Source organism: Chiloscyllium plagiosum, chromosome 5, assembly GCF_004010195.1.
Source record: "Chiloscyllium plagiosum isolate BGI_BamShark_2017 chromosome 5, ASM401019v2, whole genome shotgun sequence".
NCBI lineage: Eukaryota > Metazoa > Chordata > Chondrichthyes > Orectolobiformes > Hemiscylliidae > Chiloscyllium > Chiloscyllium plagiosum.
In genome coordinates, this window is record NC_057714.1 from 40133348 (window position 1) to 40160938 (window position 27591).

The 27591-nt window shown below is 39.0% G+C and overlaps 1 protein-coding gene across 1 annotated transcript; it reads right to left on the reverse strand.

Moving 5' to 3' along the window:
- On the reverse strand, positions 1–27132 carry LOC122549814 (glycoprotein-N-acetylgalactosamine 3-beta-galactosyltransferase 1-like). Its single transcript, XM_043689889.1, has 4 exons — positions 26939–27132; positions 14613–14858; positions 10900–11567; positions 1–5099 (listed from the first exon to the last, which is right to left on the reverse strand). The coding sequence occupies exons 2-4, from the start codon at positions 14839–14841 to the stop codon at positions 4950–4952; spliced, it is 1047 nt and encodes a 348-aa protein (XP_043545824.1). The 5' UTR covers positions 14842–14858; positions 26939–27132; the 3' UTR covers positions 1–4949.
- Between the last annotated feature and the right edge of the window lie 459 nt (positions 27133–27591).

The following is a 27591-nucleotide window of genomic DNA, read 5'->3' on the forward strand; positions in this document are numbered from 1 at the left end:
TTCATGAACCAAAACTTCATTTTATTCAAATCAAAACATTTACAGTTATACACAGAAAGGTTCATTATAACATTAAACAATATGTTTAATCACTAAAATGAAACAATTAAATGCAAAATTCAAGGAACTATCCAATTACATCAGCAACTTACAACAGACTGACATAAGCAATGCAGTTTTTTAATCTTTAGAGGCATATAAAAATAAACCTGAAAGGCTTATAAATTAAACAATGCTATGTCTCAAAAGACCTAAAATTACCAATAACAACTCTGTTGGGATGGACTGCATTTTATGCATTGAGATCACATTTTTGCTTTTAGTTCTAATAAGAGTTAAAGACATGTCCTTTCATGTGACATATTCTGAACTTGTTGGAGTTACATAATTCAGTAAACAGAGTTAGGTCATCCACAACAAACCCATTTATGAGTGTTTCTTCGTTTATATAGTAATTTTCCACAAACATAACTATGTAAAGCCCAGTAAAAGAATACCTCATCGAGAGCACTGCTCCACAATATCATTCATTCCAACAGAATAGTAGCTGTCAAAGCAAAGACATCTGCATTTGCAGTGCACAATTCAAGTTTGCATTACATGCCCTAGGTCACTGAAAGCATCCTTGAAACTTGGATGGCTGCTAACAGTGACTGAAGGACTTTGGTGGTGACTTAGAACATAAATCCACAGCAATCCAAATATTCCTAATTGCAGCACTTGGCTTTAGTAGTGAGTTAGCAGCTGACCAATACATTCCATCAATGGTGAAAATATGAACATGAAATAAATATCTAAGTGCTGGCTAAAACTACTAAATGCTACACATGGCCAAACATAGCAATAATGGAATACAACACTACACTGGGAGAGGTTCTGAAATAAAGAGGCATCGGTGGTCATCCCTGCCATTGAAACAAAAAGCTCAATCAAATCAATGAAAGAAAAGGCTGATCTTGATAGATATAATTCATTACATCATTACTGGAATCATATTGACATTTCACAATACATGTATAAATTTTAAACTAAATTTTAAGGCCTGCAAAAACTCTTAAATGAATAATAATGCTTTGATCAAAGAATCAAAACATACTCGTTATAAAAGATAACACACACACACACTGAAGCATACATGCAATCTCTGTAACTAAACAGATGCAGCTATAATCATCTTTTTCCCCAAGAACATATTCTATCAAATAGTAAATCAAACTGGTCCATTTTAGTAAAAGATGTCCATGATATGAACTGACAGGCAATATTTTAAATAAAAATTGTTGTACATAGAAGAGTTATAACATGGTATTCTACCACACAAAACAGTATACATAGAAGTTAACTTTCTACAAAGTTAAACATTCCAAGTAACTTGCTTTGAAAATGCTGAAAATGATTTTTAAACCACAGTACTATTCATAAAGGCAACTTTATTAATGTTTGGAATATATATCGGTCCAACTGACTGCACTATTTTTTGCCCATTTGGTTTTAAAGCAACAAGTCAAAGCATTAAATAAACTAAATTTTTTTTTTAAGAAAACAGGCAGACATCACATGTAAACATTAACTTGCTGTTGTTTTTCAAGTACTTACTGTTGCACTGTACATTTCCAATAAATTGTATCTTCAACCACTGAATTATTCTTCTTTGGGAACTTTAAATTTAAAGTATGCAAAGTTTTAATTGAAAAAACTCAAACTGGCTTCTGACTATATAAGGTTAAAAAAGGAGATCCTCAATTATTTTTATTCTTTCATGGAATTTGAACATTGGTGGCTAACCCAGCATTTATTGACCACCCCTAACTACCCTCAAGAAGGTGGTAGTGAGCTGCCTTCTTGAACCACTGCAGTCTTTGAAATGCAAGAACACCCTGCAATGATTGTATTGTGGGTAATGAATCAACACCTAATTTCATTCTTCTGCTCTCTATATAAAAAGAATCAGTGATTTAATGTCTCCTGTAATGAGAAATTTCAGATTAACAGAATCACCATTATAGCTAGCATTTAACAGCATAATTTCAAAAATTTATATAATCAAATAGGGCATTAGCAGTTTGAATACAGCACAGGATAATTTATTAATTACAAGTAATCAGATGACTATAACAGACCATTGCAACAAGTTGTTAAAAAAGTGTAGCTAAATAAGAATTGATATTTGAAAGTGGACCAAATTTCAAGGTTAACTAAATGGAACTCCAAATTGTCTTGCACCAGCTTTAAAATACTTTGTTAACAGAATTAAACATAAAGCTTTTTATATTAAGTCAATGTAGATTTGTCTAGTACTCATTTTTAATTTGTACTTCAGATTTACTTCTTGTTTTAATTTGACCTATTTTTCCCAATCAATCTATTCAGAGACATTACTACACATTTCTGGAACAGGTAAGAATTAAACCGAGGCTTCCCAGTCAAGGGGTAGGGACATAATCACTGTGGTACAAGACCCCTTAGATTTCCTTTTTGACTTTATAGCATAATCTTGTCCAAGTGGAGAGTATTACATGGGAAATATCAATTGATACAACACGAACCAATTAATAAACAGTACATCTCCTGCCAATGCATTTGAACAGGAAGCCAGTGCCCTTGATATTATCAGTATGCATCTCCACCACACTGGACCAAAACCAGAAATAGCCCACGAACTGTGAAACAGAAAGAAATGTAACCATCCTGCTGCATCGTCGTATTGCTTGACCTCCTCACCACTGGCCATCCTCCTGGCCACACCCCTCATAGCTGACCATTCACTTGACTGTCCTAGTGTGTGCCACTTTGCTGTCCTGTCAGTCATATCTCTTGCTGCCTAGCTTTCCAGTTCATTTGGAGTGGGGCAGCAAGGGATGTGTTGGGTGAGGACTCTTCCGGAATGGTCCTCTGGGTCAATTATTTTCTAATTCATTTCAGAGGCATCAGGCTGCTACATGAAGGAAATCTTAATTATGAAACTATTATCTAAATCCTGTATTGTCACTGACAGCTGCCAATGTGTACTTACAATACATTAAATAAGCAAGCAACATAAAGAATATTTTTGTATCTGTTTAAATATGTATGGTGCATAACAAATACATTGTGAGACCAAATCAGTTCATATCATATTTGCCATTTCTAGCAAAATCAAATGCAATATAATTTAAAATTAACAAGTCATCCTCATATGATCGGTGTAAATAGAGCAACCAGTTATAGAAAAATCAAACATCTTTCCTGAATCTAAATATATGGGCAGTGCATTTATGTAAAACACACTCCTTTACTCAATGGGAATTGAAAAATATCAGAACCAAATGTTAAATATCCAGCTCCAATCGGTTTACATAGTGATTTAAATGTCTTTGACACTGGTGTTAAAAGCATACCTATCTGTTACCTATAATTGCTTGGCACTTTTAGGCAAAAGAACATCAACCAGATAATTTCTATTCAATGAATCATTCATCCACTGGTATGACAATTTAATTCTTCTCATCACATGCTCCTAAATTTCAAGTTTTTTTTGAGTCCAAATCAAATTACTCAATAAGTGATACAATTTTAAAGTAGAAAATCTGCAAATTTTAATTTAGCAATAATAGTGGATTTTCATAATACACATATACATGTCTAATTGCTTTAAAAAATAATTTTCCAATGTGTGATATTAAAAGCAAGTTTAAGAGCAAGGTTAAAAAGTTGAATTGTGTGTCATAAATCCAAGTAGAAGAACAGTCCATCAAACCATTTAAAGTTAGAAGGTGTCAAATATAGGAACATGTAGGAATGCTAGAAGGGCATGGAATGTGAAAGAAATTTGAGATTACACAAGGTAGTTCACGTCATAAAAAATTGTGTTGACAGGCAAAATAGCATCTTTCAACACTATAATGTCAAGCATGGATGGTTCTCAAGATACTTAAGCTAGAGATTTAAATTTCACAACACAATTTTTAAGCTGAATACACCTGCTACAGGTTTGACATCTAAAAACATAAAACAAGATAATGCAAGGCTATAGGAAAAGAGAGTAGGGAAAAAAATTACAATTGGATAACCCTGCCAAACAGCCATCACAGGTACAAAGGCTCAAAAATAAGACTAACTTCAGGATAATTTTGACTTTGTGCATCCAGTGTAAAATTAGTGATGGCAAATCGGCAGCCCAATTTCACATTTATTTCCACTGAAGTTTAAATTTATCCCAGGTTTAATTTCAAATTTCAAAAAACAACTAACAAGCATAATCATTAAACACCAACTGGACACCGTATGCAATGTTCATTTTTTTGTGGTTTCATCTAATATTCTACCCTATATTACTCCTTCTGCCATAAATCTTACAGTTCCAAAATGATACCAATTCTCCAATATTTTCCCAAAATGGTCATTCAGGTGATACAGCAGTTCCTGTGATAGAGGAGTTCCTTATCAATGAATGTCACTACTTCTTTTTATTTATAATTAGTGTCTTTTTTTCAGCAGAAAATGTGAAATAGGGAGAAACAGAAACCTAAATGATTTTTCTCTATCCTAGCCTAGCAAAATTGAAGCCAATTGCGGTGGTCTCGAACTTCCCCAACTAAGACTGGAAATTAAATCAGTTATCTTTCATCTCTGTAACTAAACCAAGATGCAAGGTACTATGTTTTCCACTGAGCTATGGGAGAGCTATAAATGGTTTTATTTGTAATCTTATAAACCTTTTTGCTCGTTAGTTGAAGCCAGCATTAAGAGAAAATACACTCAAAATAAAATTATCCGATTGATGTCATCAACTATTAACTTTCATTCAAGTGAATTATAAACTTACATAAAGTTCTGTTTTGTCAGACTGGCATTGAGAGGGGTTTCAAAGTATCTTTGATAATCAAAATCTTCATTCATTTGAAATATTTGCACTTTTACAATTTCTTCATTGCAGTGTCTAACAGTATTGTTACAGAAATTCATTTTCTCTACTCCAACTTCTTTGGTAGAGAATCTGGATTATATCTAAATTTGTAGCCATATGGTCGTAGATGGTAAGTCATATATTCCAAATAGTACATGGTCTTGGAATCAATGTAGTGAAATGACACTGCCAGATCAGAGCAACATTCAGGTCCCTGAAAATAAAACAAGCCACATTAACACTGAAAAAAACTCAAATGTGTAAATCCAATGCTAATTTTTTTTTAAACAAGGTTCACTCAATAGATTCATGTTGAAGACTTTCTCATTTGATCTAAACTCTACCACCTTCCTATTAAACATCCAGCAATCAATGATTTTGACCATTCTGCCTGCTGATCACCTTAACACTGAGCTCAGCCTCACAAGTCACCAGTACTTTTCGAATCTTGAGGAGTTTGTTATATGTGCACACTAGTTGTAATAGATTTCAACATGAATTTCACCTCAGAAAGGGACTGCTAATCATTTTGTTGGAAATTTAAACCGCTTGCTAAGGATGCATGGGGGTGGGGAGGTGTGGACAAGCAGATTAGAAAATGTTCTTATGAGCCTGTTCCTGGATCTGCCTACAGTGGCCATAAACAGACTCAGGCAATGGTGATTAGGTGGTGGGGTTTGACCTGACTGTCGTAGCAAAGAGTCATATAGCAGTAAAACATATCCTTTGGCCCAAACAACCCATGCTGAACATAATCGCAAACTAAGCGAGTCCCACCTGCCTGCCCCCGGCCCATATTCCTCGAAACCTTTGCTATTCATGTACTTATCCAAATGTCTTTTAAACTTTGCAACTGTAGTCACATCCACCACTCCCTCTGGAAGTTCATTCCACACGCTAACCACCCTCTGTGTAAAAAAAAACGTCCCTCATGTCTTTTGTAAATCTCTCACCTCTCACCTTAAAAATGTGCTCCCTAGTTTTGAAATGCCCCATTATAGAGAAAAGATAATTACCATTAACTCTATTTATGCTCCTCAATTTTATAAACTTCTGTAAGCTCAACTCTCAACCTCCTACGCTCCAGTGAAAAAAGTCCCAGACTTTCTTAATAACTCAAACCTTCCATTACTGGCAACATCCTTGTAAATCTCTTCCAAACCCATTCCAGCTTAATAATATCCTTTCTATAACTGGGTGACCAGAACTGGACTCAGTAATCAAGAAGATGCCTTACCAATTGTTATAGAGCTGCGGTTGACACCCTTCTGTGAATTAAAATCAAAACATCCAAAAAGGAGCACCTCACCCTATAATCTGTTAAAAGAAGTATGAGAAGGGGTGTAATCTGTTGTTTCAGCAATTTCTAGTGGATAAGTAAAAGAAATCCCTGATACTTACTTTACAATCCACAAGTAACAACCTAACTTTAACAGTGAACAAACTAACTAACTAAACAATTCCCCTCCAACTACTAACAATTCCCGAATTATGCAAGATTTTAATAGTATCCTATTCCAATAAATATAAGTCCCACTTAGATAACAAAAAAGTGAATTTAGTCTCTCGAAATTACAGCCAAGTTATAGCTTCCAGAACTTTGTGTCTTCTCCGCTGATTCTTCTATCAGGAATGCTTTATCTGTAGATTCATCTGTCAGGAACTTAGAAGGTATGCACTGGTAAATAGATGGTGTTTAGTCTGAGAGCTGTATTCTCTTAGCTGATGGGAGTTGGTTGTGCCAATTTTTCAATTGCCCTCTTCTTTATACCCTCGATGATTTATCAATATTTTTACAATTGGATTGGTCCAATATTGTCAAAACCATCACATTTAAATTTGATAGGTTTTTAGTATCTAAGGGCCTGGTTTAAATTGATTGGTTAAATTAAAAATCTGTTGTCTTGATAAAAGTGCAGTTTGGTCTGCTAACTGTACTTTCCATACAAATGTTTCAGTTTGGGCTCCCTATGAGGCAACCAACTCAAGCATGCTGCCAGACATCCATTTTAACTTTAAGCACAGAAAATACATCATCTTTTAAAGCAACTACACAAAACTTTCCCCATTTAAAAATTTTACGAATTCTAACTTCCAGTCACCCAAGCTACAATTATTCTAACCGACTTCACATCACAATGTCATCTACTTACCTCAACATAACTTCCCAACTCCAATACTCAAAAGGACTGAGCAATGTAGGCAAGCATGCCAAATATCTTTTTAACCACCTTGCCTATACGTTCACTCTCTACAGCTGCTTATGTGCCAGGAAATGGAGCACAAAGTTTTCACTGCAACATTGGAGGCCTTCTGCAACTGGTATGGACTGTAGGGGCTGGAATATATCATTACCACCCAAAAGTGGCAATTCAAATTATCCTTGATAATTTTAATTTGAACATTCGATTTTTATTGCAGCAAATTTAGAAGCCATTATTCGAGTTTGACTCAATCTGTTTCAAAGCAATTACATTGATGGCACCTGCTCTAAGATTGTGAATAGTAATCTTGAATATGTTCCCTAGCATAATGCTGAAGTTTTTAAACTGTTTAACAATTAAAGATAGAGACGTGCCCTGTACAGAAGGATATATCTTCATTTGAGAGCTTTTGTAACCATAGGAACACCAAATTTTAATTTTCCAATAAACAAAAATAGACTGCAACGCCACTATTCTCGATGCCTCATTCATAATTTCTGTTGAACCTAAGCTTGGATATTTACCGATTTGTAATATAAGCCACTGACTACGATAGTATATAACCGTCACTATTATATCTGTAAAATCTGGTCACTGTATCTTTACATTCAACTATGACACACTGTCATAACAAGGTAACATTTATACCATCATGAATATCAAAACATGATTGGGGAGTAATGTGATCCTGATTCAGGTTTGTTCTTCATGGATTAAAAAGAAATCATTACATGTAGTTTAAAATAATTTCAGACCTGACAGAGATTGAGTTAATGCTTGCAAATAACCCTTTCCAGGATCATTCATTTCAATAAGGTTGAAGAAATAACCATATATAAATACTGAAAAAATGATATCACGATTAAATCAAGGAAATGTTCTGCTCAAAGTTCAACCAAACACTACTAGGTTGTGGAACAATTAACACTGCACTTTCATTTCTATTGAAATGAGATCTGCACCACATCTGTGAAGATTTCTAAATATAACAAGTAACCTAATTTCCACATAGCATAGTGGCATTTGTAGAGGTCCATCCCACTGAACTTCTCAGGTGCCAGAGGAAATGTTTTTTTTCCACATTACTCCTACAGAATTCTCCACACACTTATCACTAGCTGCGGTGGAATTATGTTGGACACAAGAGAATTCTTTTGCAGATTACTGCATCTCAAAGTAGCAGTTGGAGATAGAGAAGTAGCTCGACTTGTGCTTTGTGCTATATTTTAAAACAAGCTTTAGAGTTAAGGAACAACTGAATTAAACTGATTAACATTGGACGAGGAAGTGGTAAAAGTTGTTTAATACCTCAGTGAAGGTTAAGTGCAACACTTTAAAAAAATAAAGTTCAGTATGCAGAATATGTTCACACTTCAAACCAGGAAGTGCAGACTAAAAATGAACATCATGCTGAAGGGAATCAGAAACAAAGTCAGAAGATCAATTTCTTCAAACCTCTTAAGAGGGAGAAAGGTGAAGGGCTCATAAGGATATAAAACACAATCCCTCCACCAACACTCAGTAGCAGCAGTGTATACCATCTATAAGTTACACTTGACAGCACCTTCTAAATCCACGACCAGTTCCATCTAGAAGCACAAAGGCAGCAGATACATAGGAGCACCACAACCTGTAAACTCCCCTCCAAGTCGCTCACCATGCTGACTTGAAAACATATTACTGTTCCCTAACTGTCGCTGGGTCAAAATCTTGGAATTCCACCTCCAAGGGCATTGTAGTGTACCTAAGTGCATGGACTGCAACAGTTCAAGAAGGTAACTCATCACCACCTTCTCAAGGGCAACTAGAGACGGTCAATAAATGCTGGTAGCCAGCAGTGCCCATGTCCTATGAGTGAATCAAATAAGTGTCATGTTGGTCTTTACTGAAGGGGATTGGAGGTCAAGAATATAAATATCTTGCGACAATTGTACAGGGTCCTGCGTGCAGTTTTGTTCGCCACATTTTAGGAGGAATATAGTTACATTGAAGGTAGCACAGCAAAGGTTCATTATATCAATTCCTGAAATGAGACCGTGGTCCTATGACAAAAGGCTAAGTAAACTGTGCCTAGACTTAGAAGTTTAGAAAAATAAGACATGATCTCATTGAAACACACAAGATTCTGAAATGGTTTGGCAGGTGAGACAGAGGTTGGGCAGTAATTTATGGCTGGCCCCTAAAGGTTGGAAGAACAATCAGTGACGAGTTACCACATGCCAACACACCTGTCTCACAGCTACAGCAGACTCAACTGTTAAGAGATTGGAATTTCCATGCCTGTGGCTCCATATTGGATGCTGTTAGAACCGCAGGAAAATACACAAAGGAGGCTTGATGGCTTTTAGAGTGAGGCAAGTACGGGGACTTTGGGTTAGCAGGGTTTGCCATTTAAGGGAGAGGCAGAGGAGTATAGACGTGGGTTTTATAAGCAGTGCAAGTAGGGAGGAAGGTGGATACTTCATGGGAATATTTCTGATGGGTAAAGAACACCCTCCAAAATAATACTCACAAAGGGCTATGTACTCTCACTTGCCTGCCCGCACATTGTGGCATCAGTACAGGTGGATGTAAATAACCCCACAGAACCCAGTTCAAAGATCAGAGAGATTTCTTTCCAGTGCTTATGGGTCAATTATTATTTCTCAACCAAAATGATACTGAAATTTTGCATTGTTGCCAATGGGAATTTGTCATGCATATATTGGCTGTCATGTTTCCCTATATACAACACTGACTTCACTTTGAACATAGATACGCTGTTTGATGAGATCACAGTTTTTCCAATTTTGGCTACAACTCCACTTTTCCACACAAAATTCCTTCAGATGTATTTACAACACTCTTGAAATCCAGAAGCTGTAAAATGTTCTTTATGAACCAACGTTTTTCTCTCTTTCCAAATAAACCAACAAGGACTAGGTTATTAATGTCTTCAATGAATGAGATTGGCAAGATGCTTCAGGCAGAGTCAGAACCGGTTAATCATAGTTTCTCGGTGTGTAGGTCAAAAGCTGATGCGCATTATCAGTGGGCAAATCACTCAGGACAACTAGTTCCAGGGACTAGTATGTTACACTGGAAGTACTCTCCACTTCAACAATCTCAGTCTCGCTGCTGCCTTCCTCCTTACCCCATCCCAATTATTCCCTCCTCTTCAACAATCCAGCCACTATTCCAAGTCCTTGCAATGCTTTGTCATGATATTTCATGTCCCTAAATCTTACTTAATGTATTAAAAAAGCACCAGTTCCTCACATACAATATCACACAAATTAAGTGTTCCTTTCCCTGCTCAATAAGTTCATAAAAGTTGAATGGCGTACTATTTGTTAAAATGATCACAACTGATAGTGATGAATTGCAGTAATTAAAAAAAAACAACTTATCACAGATAACTTGCAAACATTACACACATTAGGTACATTGGGGAGCTCAAAGGACCTCATTTTTGAAAGAACGTTCAAGAAAACAAAAGTTCACTTTTCAGATTTACACTCAATCCAAGGGACCTTACAAGCTATTGACTTCTCAATATTTGTAACCAAAAAAATTCAGATCTATAAACACAATTTCCAGATTAAGAATTGGCTTAGTGTTTCTTTTTTTTCACTTCTAAAGTGAAAACAAATTCTACTGTGTTTTGGGTCACTGCATTATTGCCTCAATAATGATCATTGCCTCTTCAAGTAGTGTAACTTAAAATATAGTGAACATTGCATCTGTTCATCTTTCTCTCAGTGAATTATACAGCCTGTTTTGAATTACTGTATTCAAGAAAGATAAAGAATCATATGTTTGATAGCTTACCTCTTTAGCAGGGTAAAAACAATAGTTCCAGTACCAGAAGGTTTTGGGAAGGTAGCTTTTTGATAAATGATGTTCTGGTGGAAAAGGATGAAATGTTTCTCTTTTAATTGTGTCCCTGGAATCACCAGCTTCTACGTTAACAGTTTCCATACATCTCCCCATGGCTAAATCTTCAGTAGACGTAAAATGAGTGCATTTTCCTGTCTTAAAGGCATCAACAAATCTTTTCAGTGCTTCAGTGCTCAACACATATCCAGCTCCACCACTCATGTATCCTTGCTTAACATATGGTTTGAATTTTCTTCCGAAGAATATAGGTTGGTCAGGAGAGTACTTTGATAGCAGCCAGCGCAAATTGTCAACAACCACGTAAGTGTCATCATCTGCTTTCATAAACCAATCAGCATCATTCAAGTGATGTTCATGAACATACTGAAAAGCTTTAATCGTTTTCCAAAATAATTGGTCCCTGCCTTCTTTAACACCCAGTCCCACTGTAGGGAAATCTTTATCTTCTTCTGAGCTCATGAAAAGCACAACATTACATTTTTTGCTCCATGTGGCTTTGATATGTTTGGCCTTCGTGGCAAGGTTTTGGGGCCCAGTCATCACCCAGCACAGGATTCGCACTCTTTTATATAGCTCATCTGCAACACTTCTGTTTTCGTCTGGATTATACAAAGTACATACACTATTTAAAATCATTAACAAAACATTATCCATTTAAAATATCAGCTACAAACATTCAGAATATTCTGCATCCATATTGTTTCAGGTAAACTATCTAGAACATTGAAAATAAATGTAACCAAAGTACATGCAGGGGTTCCAATTATACCTGGCAGTTATTTTGCTCATGCTGACAAATTACCATAGTTTTCCAATTGGGAAAGAAGACAAATTTTGAAATAATAGGTTTCTGATTATTCAGTATCAACAAGTAGACTAGTACACTTGCAATGATTCAGAGTTGAAAAGGGTAGGGCTAGAAAAGCACAGCAGGTCAGGCAGCATCCAAGGAGCAGAAAAATCGACGTTTCAGACATAAACCCTTCATCAGGAATGTGGAGGGGGAAGGGGGATGTGAGATAAATAGGGAAGTTGGATGGGGTTGGTGGTCAGGCGATATGGATGCAGGTGGGGGGTAACTATGAAGAGGTGGGTGAAGAGGTGGGAAGGAAGGTGGACAGGGATGACAGGTCAAGAGGGCAGTGCCAATTTGTAGGGCTGGATCTGGGATGAGGTGGGGAAAAAGGGGAGATTTGGAAGCTACTAAAGTTAATGTTGATGCTATGTGGTTGAAGGGTCCCAAAACTTGGAAGAGAAGGTGTTCTTTCTCCAGTTGGCAGGTGGCTTTGATTTGGCAGTGGAGCAGGCCCAGAACTTGCAATTCCCTGGGGGAGTGGCAGAACAAGTTGAAGTGGTCGACCACAAGGCGGTGAGGTTGTTTAGTGCGTATGTCCTAGAGATATTCCCTGAAACGTTCCATGAGTTGGTGTCCTGTCTCCCCGATGTAACCAACAATTGAATGTAAACTGTACCTGCAATAATATCTCAATGCTTTTGATAAACTAAGCTCAGCAGTTTCAGTTACCGAATAAAGCATTACATCGCATGAGTGTTTTGGAACAGGCAGTTATATTCATACAATCACTTTGAAGATAATTTATTTTCAGGTAGAAATCAATTTTACTCTATTGAGCTATCACATAAGCATCTATCAGCTGATGGCATTGATTCATTCGTATAATCAAAAAAGAATCACTAAACCTCATTTATTAACTAAGTCTAAGTCATAAATTTACTTTTTCTCTTCAATCTTTTTTGTGTGAACAAGCAACAGAGACACACTTGCAGCAGACAAACCAAGCAAGAGAATCCAAAACTAAATGATGATAAAAATGTGTAAAGGAACAGAGACAATGAATTGCGTGTCCTGCATATCACTGCAGGTAGCCAGGCATGTCGATGAGGTGATTAAAAAATACATGGGCTACGTTCTTTTATTAGCTGAGGCACAGAATAGGAACAAGAAACTTAGGCTAGAACTGCATACAATATGAGTTGACCACAGATAGCGTGTGTGCTGCTTGTCACTGCAGTGCATGGAGCATGCAAACACATTGGAGAAAGTACAATGGAAATTTACAAGGGTGTTGAAGGGCTGGATATTTTTAGCTGCAAGGAAAGACAGTATGGTATGCTGTTGTTTAGGTCCTAAATGACTGGATGGAACAGCCTGTTATGCTTACTGACAGCAATCCCGTTAGATATTTAAAGTAATTGATAAAAGGATTAGAAATAAATTAAGGATTCTTTTTAAGGAGCATTTATGTTATTTTGTGTTACCAAAAGCGTTGTCAACAAAAATGGTAGCAGATACATGCACTTGTCAAGAAAGAGATACGATCAAAGTTGATCCCTTTCAAAAAACATCCTAATAGCAGTTTGAGCATACATAGAGTCACACAGCATGGAAACAGACCCTTCAGTCCAACTTAACCAGGTCAATCATATTTCCTAAATTAATCTAGTCCCACTTGCCAGCATTTGGCCCAAATCCCTCTAAATCTTTCCTGTTCCATCCAAATGCCTTTTAAATGTAGCTATTGTACCACCGTCCACCACTTCCTCTGGCAGCTCATTCCGTACACGCACCTCACTCTCCGCAAAAAATTTGTCCCTTTGATACCTTTTAAATCTTACCCCTCTCACCTTAAACCTAAACCCACTAATTGCTGCCTCGCAGCACCAGGGACCCGGGTTCAATTCCAACCTTGAGCAACTGTCTGTGTGGAGTTTGCACATTCTCCCTCCGTCAGTGTGGGTTTCCTCCCACTATCCAAAGATGTGCAGGTTAGGTGAACTGATCATGTTAAATTGCCCATAGTATTCAGGGCAGTGTAGGTTAGGTGCATTAGTCAGGGGGAAATGTAGAATAATAGGGGAATGGGTCTGGGTGGATTACTGTTCGGAGAGTCAGTGTGGACTTGCTGGACTGAAGGGCTTGTTTTCACACTAAGAATTCCAATTCTAGTTTTGGATTCCTCTACTCTGGGAAAAAGACCTTGGCTATTCACCTATCCATGCCCCTCGTGATTTTATAAACCTCTATAAAGTCACTCCTCAGCCTCCAAAGCTCCAGTGAAAATAGCCCCAGCCTATTCAGCTTCTCTCTATCACTGAAACCCTCCAACCCTAGCAACATTATTGTAAATTTTTTTGGCATACTTTCAAGTTTAACAACATCTTTCTCTAAAACTTAGTTGCTTATAAGTGAAAGGAAGAAAACCGAAGGTGGGAGTATTAACACGTGTTCTGATGTGGGTTTCAAGGAACAAAATCAAAAAGCAATTTGAGTTTAAACAAATTTATCTTAATAAATATTCCTATGGCCCGATCTGACACTCTATTACAGCTAGTGGAGAAGCTCTAACTTACTGTCGTTTGAGTTCTTCTCAATAATTGTCCTGAACACTTTCTGATAAGCATGCCAAGAGTTGTTAATTTAAAAGTTACAGTGAGATTAAAAGCATTTCAAAAGATCTTGGGTTTTGATAGCATTTGTTTAAAAGACTTGAAGTTCTCCGAATTATAATGTATCCTGAAGTCAATAATTGTAGAATTTTTCCATTTCATATCAATACATATTTTATGAGAGTTCAAATGTCAATGGAACAACACCAGAGTAGCACATAAAATTGGAAGGATACCTTTATGTTGACTGACATCAGCATTGAAGTTCATCTCTCCTTGAAGGTGTTGATGGTGTTGATGGTGGTGAGTGTCCTCCAAGTGGCCATGAGGGTCATTGAAAATCAGATGACTGTGCTGAGGTGCTTCTTTATTTATTGCACTAATGGCTAGATGGCATATGATGAATCCTAAGCCCAATCCACAACAAAACGTGAGCAGAGAAATTACAGACCGTGAAATTGCCATTTCCTCGTAGCAATATGCTGGGGAAAAAGAACAAAATAAATGCCACCATGAACAGATTATAGACAGCTCATTACAGGGCAACCTTTCAAATGTAACAGCCAATTAAGTGTTTGTTGTTTTTCATTTAATGATTCTTATAAGAGAATATTTGTAGGGGAATAAAAGCAAAGTACTGCAGATTTGGATTTATGAAATGAAAATAAAATGCTGAAGAAACTCAGTAGGCCTGCCAGTACCTGAGGAGAGAGAAACTGTTAACCTTATAACTTCTTCAGAACTCACTTTAGAAAAAAAGTAGAGTGAAACCAAAAAGCTAAAGGAATGTTAGTCTTTAAAACTAGATGGTTTGAATATAAAAGGAAAGTTTTCCTCCAGTACACAAAAGCTTTGGTTATTGTATTCATTCGGGATGAAAATGTCCGTGACTGGGCCAGAATTTATTGCCCATTTTCAAATGCCTTGGATACAGAGATATTGTATCTAGAACAGTGTAGTGTACCTTACCTTCAAAAACAGATTGAACAGTAAGCCTTACTGGGAATGTGATGCAAATATACCAAAATATATCAGGTCTACAAAGGTTAAATTATGAAGTGTAATCATATGTAAACAGGAAAGACTTGCATTTGCACAGTGCTTTCCATGAACAGATTTCACAAAACACCTTACAATTAATTAAGTGCTGTAGATGTTGGCATACAAGTCATATTTGAAGATTCAAATTAACTTTCCAAGAATGGGAGTCAATTTATATGTCAAATATACGTCACTGTTTCTTCAGTATGGGTGATCATCATTTTTGTCTTTCGCTATGTATGATCTGTTCTGTGCGAGCATGTCTTAAACTCTCAAGCATCTTTGCAACACAGCCTGTATCATCTGCTTCATTCTTTGTGCCCAGTTGTAAAAGGTACTGGTAAGTGGGATAGGCCTATCTAAAGTTTAAAAAAAAAACTTATGTTGACTATTAATTCGAGTATAACATATAATAGCAGAAAAGTGCGTCCGACTAATTCACCAGGTATCTGCAATTGTGATATTTTTTGAACCAGGAAAATTGTGTAGTCACTGCTGTAATCACAGTAACCAATTTGAGCAAAACACCCTCAAGCAACATAGTGAGCATCTGCTTTTTGTGATGCTGAAAAAGGGATAACCACTGAGTAAACGGCTGGAGGTAACGTCCAAGCTCTTCTCCAAATAGTGCCCTGGGATCTTTTACATTCATCTGAATTGGCAGATGAAACTTCAGATGAATGTCTGACAGCTCAGCACTCCCTCAGTATTACACTCGAGGTCAGCCTTGAATTTCTTTGCTCAAGGCCTGGAGTTGGACTTCAGTGAAGAACCAGCAGCAACACAGCTACTAACAATGCTTAATTTACATCAGCTTGTATCAGATTTGGCAATGTAGAAACTTATGGAGTGATTCAGTTGAGATGTTTGGTGTTTTGAAAGAAATAGATAGAAGCCTGTTATATTGGTAGCAGAAAGTGGCAGACGAGGTTGTTGAGAATAATGCCAATGTAATTAAAATCAGAGAGAGGCCCTTCAGGAGAAAAATTAGAAACTTTTTCACACAAACAACAGCAGAAATTTGTACATCCCACACAAAGCCTGAGCATTAGGTTCCCTCAGGACATGGATGAGGATAGCCAAAAATATACTGTCTTCATTGCCATTTCTTCAAGATCAAAGCATAATGCAGGCTCTGACTGAAGAATTGTGACCTCTGCTGCACCAGGATTTGCACTCTGGAGGAGTGGTTACCCATTAAGCTATCATCAGCGCTTAATTTTTATGTGGTTGGACTGCCTAATTATCTACTGGGGCCCTGTGAGAAATCAACTAGGAGAAAGTGAGGATTGCAGATGCTGGAGATCAGAGTTGAGAGTGTGGTGCTGGAAAAGCACAGCAGTTTAGGCAGCATCCGTTGAGCAGGAAAATCGACATTTCGGGCATCAGGCTTCTTCTCATTCCTCTTGAAGGGCTTATGCCCGAAACGTCGATTCTTCTGCTCCTGTGAGAAATCATCCAATCCTAAAACCACAAATGTATCGAGGACTTTACCAAATTTATGAAAGGTTACACCTCTTCTTTTCTTTTCCCCATGATTAGGTTAATGCAACAGCCCAAGCAGTGGTAATTTTCCAAAATCACTAGTTATCACAGGTGCACAACACCACCTGGCCACCACGGCAGTTTGCGAGTACCATACTAAAATGCAAATAAATTGATTAACAGGAAAGGGCTGTGGCCAATCAACGTCTAATTCATCTGTGATCATTGCTGCCCAAATCATATGAGGTCAGCGGTTGGAACCCTGTGATCTTCCATGATGCCTAAATTCATGATAATCCTCAGGTTCCTGCTTCATTTGAAGAGGCTGCGCTTACAGAAATGTTTCTCCACTAGAACAATATGCTGAGGCAGAACTTGGATGTTAGGGAGCACCGGACATCACCCATCCTTTAATGCACACCCTTATATGACACATAGCTAGAATGAACATTTTCGCCCAGAAAAGTATGCACTCATGAAATCACATACACAAACATGAATGGATTAAAGTGTTCACAGTAGCTTTGGACTCAGGTGATCTCCTCAAAGTGTTAAGTCTAGGCTGCAAACCTTGACAGCAAGGGTTGAAGTACGTCTAAACTCTCCACGATGCTTTTTAAAAGACAATGGATAGGTTCGTGAATAGGAAAGGTTTAAATTGATGTGGGCCAAGTGCACGCAAGTGGCGCTAATTTAGTTTGGGAAACTTGGACAAGTGGAACCAAAAGGTCTGTTTGCATGGTGTATGACTCTCTAACTTCAAATTGTAGTTTCAACTTTCTCTTGGGCATCTCCTGTTCACCACTCAAGTTCTTTCCACATTATTCTGTTTTATTCTCTTTGATGCAATTGTACCTATTTCCCCTTCCATTTGTTCTGTTTCTTTTTTAAACATAATTTATTTGTAATATCTTTCAGCTTTAAGGAAAGGGCCAAACAGAAAACTTGTCTGTTCTCTTTCTGCTGAGTTTATCTGCTACTTTCAGAATTCTTGTGTATAAACTTTAGCAGAAAGAATAGAGGCGATGAATATTATTTAAATAAAGAAAGATTACAGAAAGTTATGGAAGAGAGGTCTTTGAAGTCCTCGCCCCTGAATCACAAAAAGCAAACATCCAAGTACTGTGGGTAATAGGGAAGGCAAATAGAATGTTGGCCTTTATTTTAAAGGAAATGGTGTTTCAAAGAAGGGAGGTTTGTTAAAACTATACAAATCGCTAGTTGACTCACAACTGGAACATTGTGAACAGTTTTGGGTCCCCTATCTAAGGACAGATACACTGGCACTGGAGGCAGTCCAGAGAAGGTTCACTCAGCTGATACCAGGTATTGAGGACTGTCTTATGCGGAGAGATCAAGTAGATTGCACCTATATGCACAGGAGTTTAGAAGAGTGAGAAATAACCTCATTGAAACATACAAGATTCTTAAGGGACTTGATAGGGTGGATACAGAAACGTTGTTTCCCTCATGGGAGAGTTTAGGACCAGGAGGCATAACCTCAGAGGAAGGGGTCTCAAATTTAACACAAACAAGAAAGAATTCCTTCTTTCAGAGGTTAGTGAATCTGTGGAATTCTTTACTGTATAGTTTTGTTCAGGCTGGGTGATTAACTATCTTCAAGGCTATATAAGGAGATAGGCAGATTTTTAATGAGTAAGGGTTATGGGGAAAAGGTAGGACAGTGGAGTTAAGGATGATCAGATCAGCCTTGATCTCAATGAGATCAAGGTGTAACAGATTCGATTAGCTGACTGGCCTACTTCTGTCCCTATGTCCTATAGCTTGCAGTATTTTGTTTTTAAAATGACTTAAGTGCCCATCCCTCAAAGCAATTTGTGAAAAATTACATCCCCAATCCTTCAGATCGCATACCAAGGCAACTAATGATAGTCAGACTTGTTACAGTACTAAAGTTCATCATTAAAACTAGTCAGGCTCTTGATGAAGTGGTGAAATAAGAGAAACTTTCCAACAACAAACTTGTGTTTATAATATTGATACATCAAAACATTCCAAAGTCCTTCACAGACATGTCATCAAACTGCTATAAACCACACCAATTTCAGCCAACATGGTCCTATGAGTTCAAAAGAGCATAGGAGACGGGAGGAAGTGCACGTAAATTGTTGCCCCCCCATTCAATGATGGTTTGGAACCCTGTACTACAGTATGGGAGGATCCTGATTTGATACACTGGAGAACATCCTCATTCCAAGTTGTTTTTCTCTTCTGAAGAACGGTCAGTGGACTTGAAATGCTAATTTTGCTTTCTCTCTATGGATGCTGCCAGACCTGAGTTTTTCCAGCAATTTCTGATTTTGCTCTGCTTTTCAAATGATTTCTTATTTTGTCTTTTTTAAAAATAACTCTGTGGATAGAACGATGGCCTGCTTTTCTCCCCTCTATGAAATCCTGACTGATCATTTGGTCTGCAGTCAGGATTGTGGCATTTCTTATATGTTAATTTTAAATGACCCATTAAATTTAAGTGTTTGCAAAATGAAAATCAGTTGTAGAGTGACCAAATCTGTTCTTCAGTACTAAACAGAGTCATTATGAAATTACTTACTTGTAAGCCATTCCCATGTGAACCAGAATTCAACAAATTACCAGTTATTAGCTAAAGAACAAAAGACTAAATCAAAATTAATCAAACTATTATGACATACCTATGATGCAGGTGGGACTTGAGCCAGACACCTTGTGACCCAGAAGTAGGGATACTACCATAAGAATAACAGATAACATTTTGCACATAACGTAAGCAACATAAATATTTAATCTAACCTTTTAAAGCCTGTCTCCCGGAAATGCTGCTTCTTCCATCACCAGTGTCACTGATAGTCCCATTCCAGATTTGTATTTGATTAAATTATCTCAGCAAAACGTTTTCCCTAGTTAATCTTTCATGAGCTGCATGTGTTTTCATTGACAATACGATCACTTGTGTTGTGACACTATTTCATTTGAGATATTCTATATTTAATCTCAACTGCACTGTAATGTCCATAAAAATATACCAGCATTTCTAAGTTGTGAAAAGGAGAGTACATGCACTTATTTCTTAGGCTCAGTGACTCAATGGTAGCAGCTGTCCCTCAATTCATAGATGACCTTTACTCAGGGTCATGAATATTCATTATATATCTTCATGAGAGTGAGTAGGCCAATTCTTAATCACACACCTTCAAGCACACGAGAAAAGACATCATGTAAGGTAGTGGGTTCTAGAGAACAGGAATTGTTTCCTTTCCTTACCTTCTGTGCTGCTGCTATGCATAACCAGGTGCTGGGACTCAAAACATGAAATAATTAATTAAAGAATGAGGCAATTCGTATGGAAATCAAGCTGCAGTACCCACATTCCTACCCAGAAGGAAAGAACATCGATTATGGGTTGCAGTAACCCCCAGGCAGCAATATTTTTAATACAGGCACTGGAAAGACCTGTGGATCAAATCCATTAAGAATAGCCAATTCCTTTCCTGGAAGGCCAGAAGCAAACCAGTTAACTACGCTCGTAAAAATTATTAAAAAACGACAGTCAGTGAATTATTTTCTGATGCTGGTCCATAAAATTTCCAGATCACTGAATTCAACTTGCCATAGCCACTGGGCTACCCTCATCAAATTAATCTGACTGGTATTTGCTTCACTGCTTGGTAAAATCACTTAATGTTAAGTAAGCGACCATAATTCTATTAGATTTAAAATAAATGATGGAAAAGGATAGACCAGATCTAAAAGTTGAAATTCTAAATTGGAGAAAGGCCAATTTTGACAGTATTAGGCAAGAACTTTCGAAAGCTGATTGGTGGGGCAAATGTTCGCAAGTAAAGGGATGGCTGGAAAATGGGAAGCCTTCAGAAATGAGATAACGAGAATCCAGAGAAAGTATACTCCTGTCAGGGTGAAAGGAAACGCTGGTAGGTATAGGGAATGCTGAATGACTAAAGAAATTGAGGGTTTAGTTAAGAAAAAGAAGGAAGCATATGTAAGATATAGACAGGATAGATCCTTAGAAGAGTATAAAGGAAGTAGGAGTATTCTTAAGAGGGAAATCAGGAGGGCAAAAAGGGGACAGGAGATAGCTTTGGCATATAGAATTAAGGAAAATCCAAAGGGTTTTTACAAATACATTAAGGACAAAAGGGTAACTAGGGAGAGAATAGGGCCCCTCAAAGATCAGAAAGGTGGGCTTTGTGTGGAGCCGCAGAAAATGGGGGAGATACAAAATGAGTATTTTGCATCAGTATTTACTGTGGAAAACGATATGGATGATATAGGCTGTATGGAAATAGATAGTGACATCTTGCAAACTGCCCAGATTACAGAGGCAGAAGTGCTGAATGTCTTGAAACGGGTAAAGGTGGATAAATCCCCAGGGCCTGATCAGGTGTACGCGAGAACTCTGTGGGAAGCTAGAGAAGTGATTGCTGGGCCTCTTGCTGAGATATTTATATCATCGATAGTCACAGGTGAGGTGCCGGAAGACTGGAGGTTGGCAAATGTGGCGCCACTGTTTAAGAAGGGTGGTAAGGACCTACCAGGGATCTATAGACCAGTGAGCCTGATGTCAGTGGTGGGCAAGTTGTTGGAGGGAATCTTGAGGGACAGGATGTACATGCATTTGGAAAGGCAAGGACTGATTAGGGATAGTCAACATGGTTTTGTGCATGGGAAATCATTACTTACAAACTTGATTGTAGTTTTTTGAGAAAGTAACAGAGGATTGATGAGGGCAGAGCGGTAGATGTGATCTATAGGGACTTCAGTAAGGCGCTCGACAAGGTTCCCCATGGGAGATTGATTAGCAAGGTTAGATCTCATGGAATACAGGGAGATCTAGCGATTTGGATACAGAACTGGCTCAAAGGTAGAAGACAGAGGGTGATGTGGAGGGTTGTTTTTCAGACTGGGGCCTGTGACCAGTGGAGTGCCACAAAGATCAGTGCTGTGTCCACTACGTTTCGTCATTTACATAAATGATTTGGATGCGAGCACAAGAGGTACAGTTAGTTGCAGATGACATCAAAATTGGAGGTGCAATGGACAGTGAAGAGGGTCGCCTCAGACTACAACAGGATCTTGACCAGATGGGCCAATAGGCTGAGAAGTGGCAGATGGAGTTTAATTCAGATAAAGCAAATCTTAGCAGGACTTATACACTTAATGGTAAGGTCCTAGGGAATGTTGCTGAACAAAGACCTTACAGTGCAGGTTCATAGCTCCTTGAAAGTGGAGTCGCAGGTAGATAAGATAGTGAAGAAGGCGTTTGGTATGCTTTCCTTTATTGGTCAGAGTATTGAGTACTGCAGTTGGGAGGTCAAGTTGCGGCTGTACAGGACATTGGTTAGGCCACTGTTGGAATAATTCTGGTCTCGTTCCTATCAGAAAGATGTTGTGAAACCTGAAAGGGTTCAGAAAAGATTTACAAGGATGTTACCACGGTTGGAGGCTTTGAGCTATAGGGAGAGACTGAACAGGCTGGGGCTGTTTTCCCTGGAGTGTTGGAGATTGAGGGGTGACCTCAGAGGTTTACAAAATTATGAGGGGCATGGATAGGATAAATAGTCAAAGTCTTTTCCTTGGGTGGGGGAGTCCAGAACTAGAGGACATCGGTTTAGGGTAAGGGGGGAAAAGATATAAAAGAGACCTAAGGGGACAACTTTTTCACACAGAGGGTGGTACGTGTATGGAATGAGCTGCCAGAGGAAGTGTTGGAGGCTGGTACAATTGCAACATTTAAGAGGCATTTGGATGGGTATATGAATAGGAAGGGTTTGGAGGGATATGGGCCGGGTGCTGGCAGGTGGGACTAGATTGGGTTGGGATATCTGGTCGGCATGGACGGGTTGGACCGAAGGGTCTGTTTCCATTCTGTACATCTCTATGACTCTAATTGGACCAATGGGCTGATGAGTGGCAGATGGTGTTTAATTTGGATAAGTGAGAGTTATTGCACTTTGGTAAAACTAACAAGGGTGGGACTTATACAATTAATAGTAAGACCCTGCATAGGTTTCAGAGCGCTGCTCCTTTGTCAGGTAGTTGTGAAGTACACAGTTGTAAGACACAGAATTTATAGCAAAGGTTTACAGTGTGGTGTAACTGAAATTATATATTGAAAAATACCTTGATTGTTTGTTAAGTCTCTCATCAGTTAGAATGACCATGATCGTTACACTTCTTCTTTCATATGTAAATCACAAAGCATTTTTTAAAAGTTATATTCTCAGGTTAACTGTAACAATTGGTGTCAGTGCAGATAAGATGTTGAAGGTGTTAGCCCCTGTGTTCCCTGTCTATGCCATAATGTTTAAGACTGATTCTAATCTAAAAAGTGAGTTAACAGAGTCTTACATGGATTCATGCAATTTTTGAGATAAGTACAATGTAACTCTGCAAGTACAAATTCACCCCACAAACATATATATGTGTGTGTGTCTGGGGTGGGGATTGTCTGTGAGAGAGTGTATTTGTGCGTGTGTGTAAAGTGTCTAAGTCTGTGAGAGGCAGTGGGACACTGTGTGAGAATCTCTCCGGCTATGTTGAAAGCATCTTGAAACCCATTGTACGGGGGATCCCCAGCTTCTGTCGCGACACTATGGATTTCTTACAGAAACTCAGCACTCATGAACCAGTCGAACTCGGAACAATCCTCATCGCAATGGACGTTTCAGCAATCTACACCAGCATCCCCCATGATGACGGCATTGCGGCAACAGCCTCCGTACTCAACACCAACAACTGCCAATCTCCAAACACCGTCCTACAACTCATCTGCTTTATCCTCAATCACAACATCTTCACCTTTGACAACCAGTTTTTCATCCAGACACATGGAACAGCCATGGGGACCAAAGTTGCACCCCAATATGCCAACATCTTCATGCACAGTTTCAAACAAAACTTCTTCTCTATGCAGGACTTCCAACCAACATTATACACCAGGTACATTGATGACATTTTCTTCCTCTGGACCCATGGTGAGGAGTCACTGATAAAACTACACAATAATATCTATAAGTTTCATTCCACCATCAAACTCACCATGCACTACTCTCTACATCTGTCTCATTCTTGGACACGTGCATCTCCATCAAGGATGGGCATCAAAGCACCACACTCTACTGCAAACCCACAGACACTCTCACAATGCTACATTTCTCCAGCTTCCACCAAAAAACATATTTAAAACAGCCATCCCCTATGGACAAGCCCTGTGCATACACTGGATCTGCTCAGATGAGGAGGAATGTGACCGGCACCTGGAAATACTCAGGGATGCCCTCATAAGAACGGGTTACGATGCTCAACTCAGTGACCGCCAGTTCCGTCATGCCACAGCAAGGAACCATAATGACCTCCTCAGGAGACAGACACGAGCTCCAACCGACAGGGACCCTTTGTTGTCCAGTACTTCCCAGGAGCCGAAAAACTGCGCCATGTTCTTCACGACCTGTAACACCTTATCAATGAGGATGAGCACCTCGCCAAAACCTTCCCCACACTTGCACTGATCGCCTTTAAACGATTAAGAGAACAGTTCAGTTTAATGACACTTTGTTATAATGACAATCCTTACAGTGACAAGGGGCAGCACAGTGGTTCAGTGGTTAGCACTGCTGCCTCAGCGCCAGGGACACAGGTTCAATTCCAGCCTCGAGCAACTGCCTGTATGGAGTTTGCACATTCTCCCAGTGTCTGTTGGATTTCTTGGACCGTAGGGGAATCTAATCCTGCGGTAAGTGACTTCCATAAATCCAACTTGCTACTTTTCCTCTTCATAAATTGCCAAATGTATTTAGTCCTTTGCTTACACTGTTCTGCTGTTCTGTTTTTCTTTGCCAATGGCCAATTACTTTAAATTAATCTGCCTCTTATTTTCCAATTTAAACGCTTCAGAGTATCATCACTTTTCACCAGAGGCCTGAGATCAGGACTTCTATAGTTCTAAAGTTAGACTGGATGTGAAAGGTTAACTGTTGCTCTTTCCACAAATGTTGCCAGATCTGCCAAATTTCATCAAAGTTTTGTTTTTATTTCAGATTTCCAGTATCCATTGCATTTTGCTTTTGATCGAAGATTTCAGTAGTGTAGTATAAAGAAGATGGCTAATGTCAAAATAGAATTAAATGTTTGATGCATTGAAAAGTTTTCCAAAGACCTTGCACTCACAATCAAGTAGCACAGAAGAGTTCAGCACCAAATTAGTGCAATGCTTTTGCAAAGTTTGGTCCATCCTTTCTTGTGTGGAAGCAGTAGTCAATTCCTCACCACCAACAATGCAGTTTGATGGCTGATGCCACAATATCCATTGCAGTGCAAGCAGAAGTAATCCAACGTCAGGATGCCACAGTGGAAGCTCATACTGCCACCATCATGATTGTGGATTACAATCTGAAAACGGGATTGCAGAGTAACAAGTCCAATAATCTGTCTTCCAAAAGGTTAGGATTGCTGAGGAAGCTACCCAAGGGAATAGCAATACCGCCACAGAACGTGATCCTCCACTCTTCAGGAAAATACCATTCATGGTCCCATTCTAGTAATGCTGCCAGTGCACTTGCTGATCCAGTCAGCCAGTTTTCCAGTCCATCAAAACATCTAGCGCCTACGCTAATAATCACACACCAGCTAGACATCAAGTGAATGGAATCTGTTTCAGTTCTGGTACCTGACAGAGCTATCATGTGAAACCCACTAAGAAACATGTGCTCATTGCAGGGAAGTCTGTAATTCAATCAAACCTGTGAGCTCACTCTGCTTGTTTCTATCTGGCAAGAGGAATTAAATTCATCCTCATTGTACAGTGAGCTTCAATAACTACAATTGGCAAATGGATAAGATTTTTGAGATATTTCAAATCCTTCAGCAAGTAAGGAATCAGCATAATTCAATATCATCTTCACAGACACAAACAATTCTATTTCAATCTGCTTGGAGGCTGATTAAGTGACGATTTCAATGAAGTTATCATTGCTGAAATGAACATACTTCACTGGGGTTAAAGTACTGTCGAAGAATTGCTGCCTGAAAACTCAGTGCGAGTACAGACTCCTGTTGACGACCTTATACTGTTCTACTTCATCCCCTCTCCCAACAGTTTATTTTGCTCTACATAGTCTCTACTGATTCTTCCAGATACGCTGCACTTCAATGGGAATCCTTCCGCATCAGGTCTGAGAGTAAACGGTTCGTGGTGAATATTAAAAAGTACTTCAGAAACAAAATCAAAAAGCACGTCATCATCTTACACACTAATGTCCGTAACTTGACGTAGCTCTAGAATAAATACCAGCATTTGAGCAAGCATATCAACAACTAGAAAAAAATAAACACGGAAATAAAATGCAAATTGTTGATGACCCCTTTAAAATCGCTGTATGGGATCCTTCCCACTGACCAAAGCATCGCACAAGATTAGAGAGCGCGTTAATCTGAAGTGCTGGACTCAAAAACAGCAGAGGTGAAATCATTTTAGCTTTGCATACGGACCGGCATCATGCTCTGCATATTTCCAGTGGGCACTCACTGTACACACCTACACCTTCACTAAATACAGGGTGGCCGGAATGACTGGCCCAACACTGTGCAAACTGCACTCTGCTCACCTGTAGTCCCACACCCTGGGAAAACAAATGCAATCGCTCAACCGACAAGTCTGTTCCCGGATGACTACAACAACTTCACAAACACTCCTCCTATTGCTGCCAAAACCGATCACTTCTGTCAACTCATCTACCAAAAAGGCACTGAAGCAGCGGCGTTAGAACAAAATGAAATCATTTGGACGACAGACTGAACAGCCGAGCGCCGGTGATGAAGGCAAATCAATGCACAGTTTCACTCTGCATTTGGCTAAGAACGCGATCCCTTTAAATAGCAAACCCATGCGTTGTTTAAAGAAACAAAACTGAAAAATATCTCAAAAGTCGCCTGCACAACGTCAGCTTACTCACTCACTGCCTTTCACCGCTCTTTTAACCGGCTCGAGTGTTCGTTAACACACGAGAGTTGCGTTACCGACCTGTCGATGCGAGAAGTCGCTCCCCGTTTCTTCCGTGATGCTTGGTGTCCCCGGTCCAAAACAGCAGGATTTAAGCCAGACTACAGGGCATCCTCCCCCTATCAGCCTGGTGAAGCCCACAGCGGCCTAACTCATATCGACCGAACGAGCTGCGGCCTCCATCCAACTGTCACCGCTCGGAACGCACCAACACTGGAAGCGCGCGCCTGGCAGTTGGCACCTGACCCCTGCCGCGGGGCTCTCACTCGCAATCGCATTGGCTGCACCGCCCCGAACGGGCGGGCGCGCGCCTGCTCACTCACGTCACCACGCCGCCGCTTGAAGAGTACGGCGGGTGGGGTGGTCATGTGAAGATTTGCTGATGAACGCGAGCGTAGTAGTTTTTGCTCTAAATCGGAAAGTATTGCTTGTTTGTCGTGGAAATTCTCCAACATCTAACCGCTAATTGCAATGTAATAGAACATTACAGCGATGTTGCGCCGACCTGTGAAACCTATCTAACGTTACACTATTCCATTTTCATCCACATGTTTATCCATTGACAATCTAAATGCCTTTAAAGTTGGTGAGTCTACTACTGTTATAGGCAGTGCGTTCCACATCCCTACTACTCTCTGAGTAAAGAAACTACCTCTGATATCTGTCTTATATCT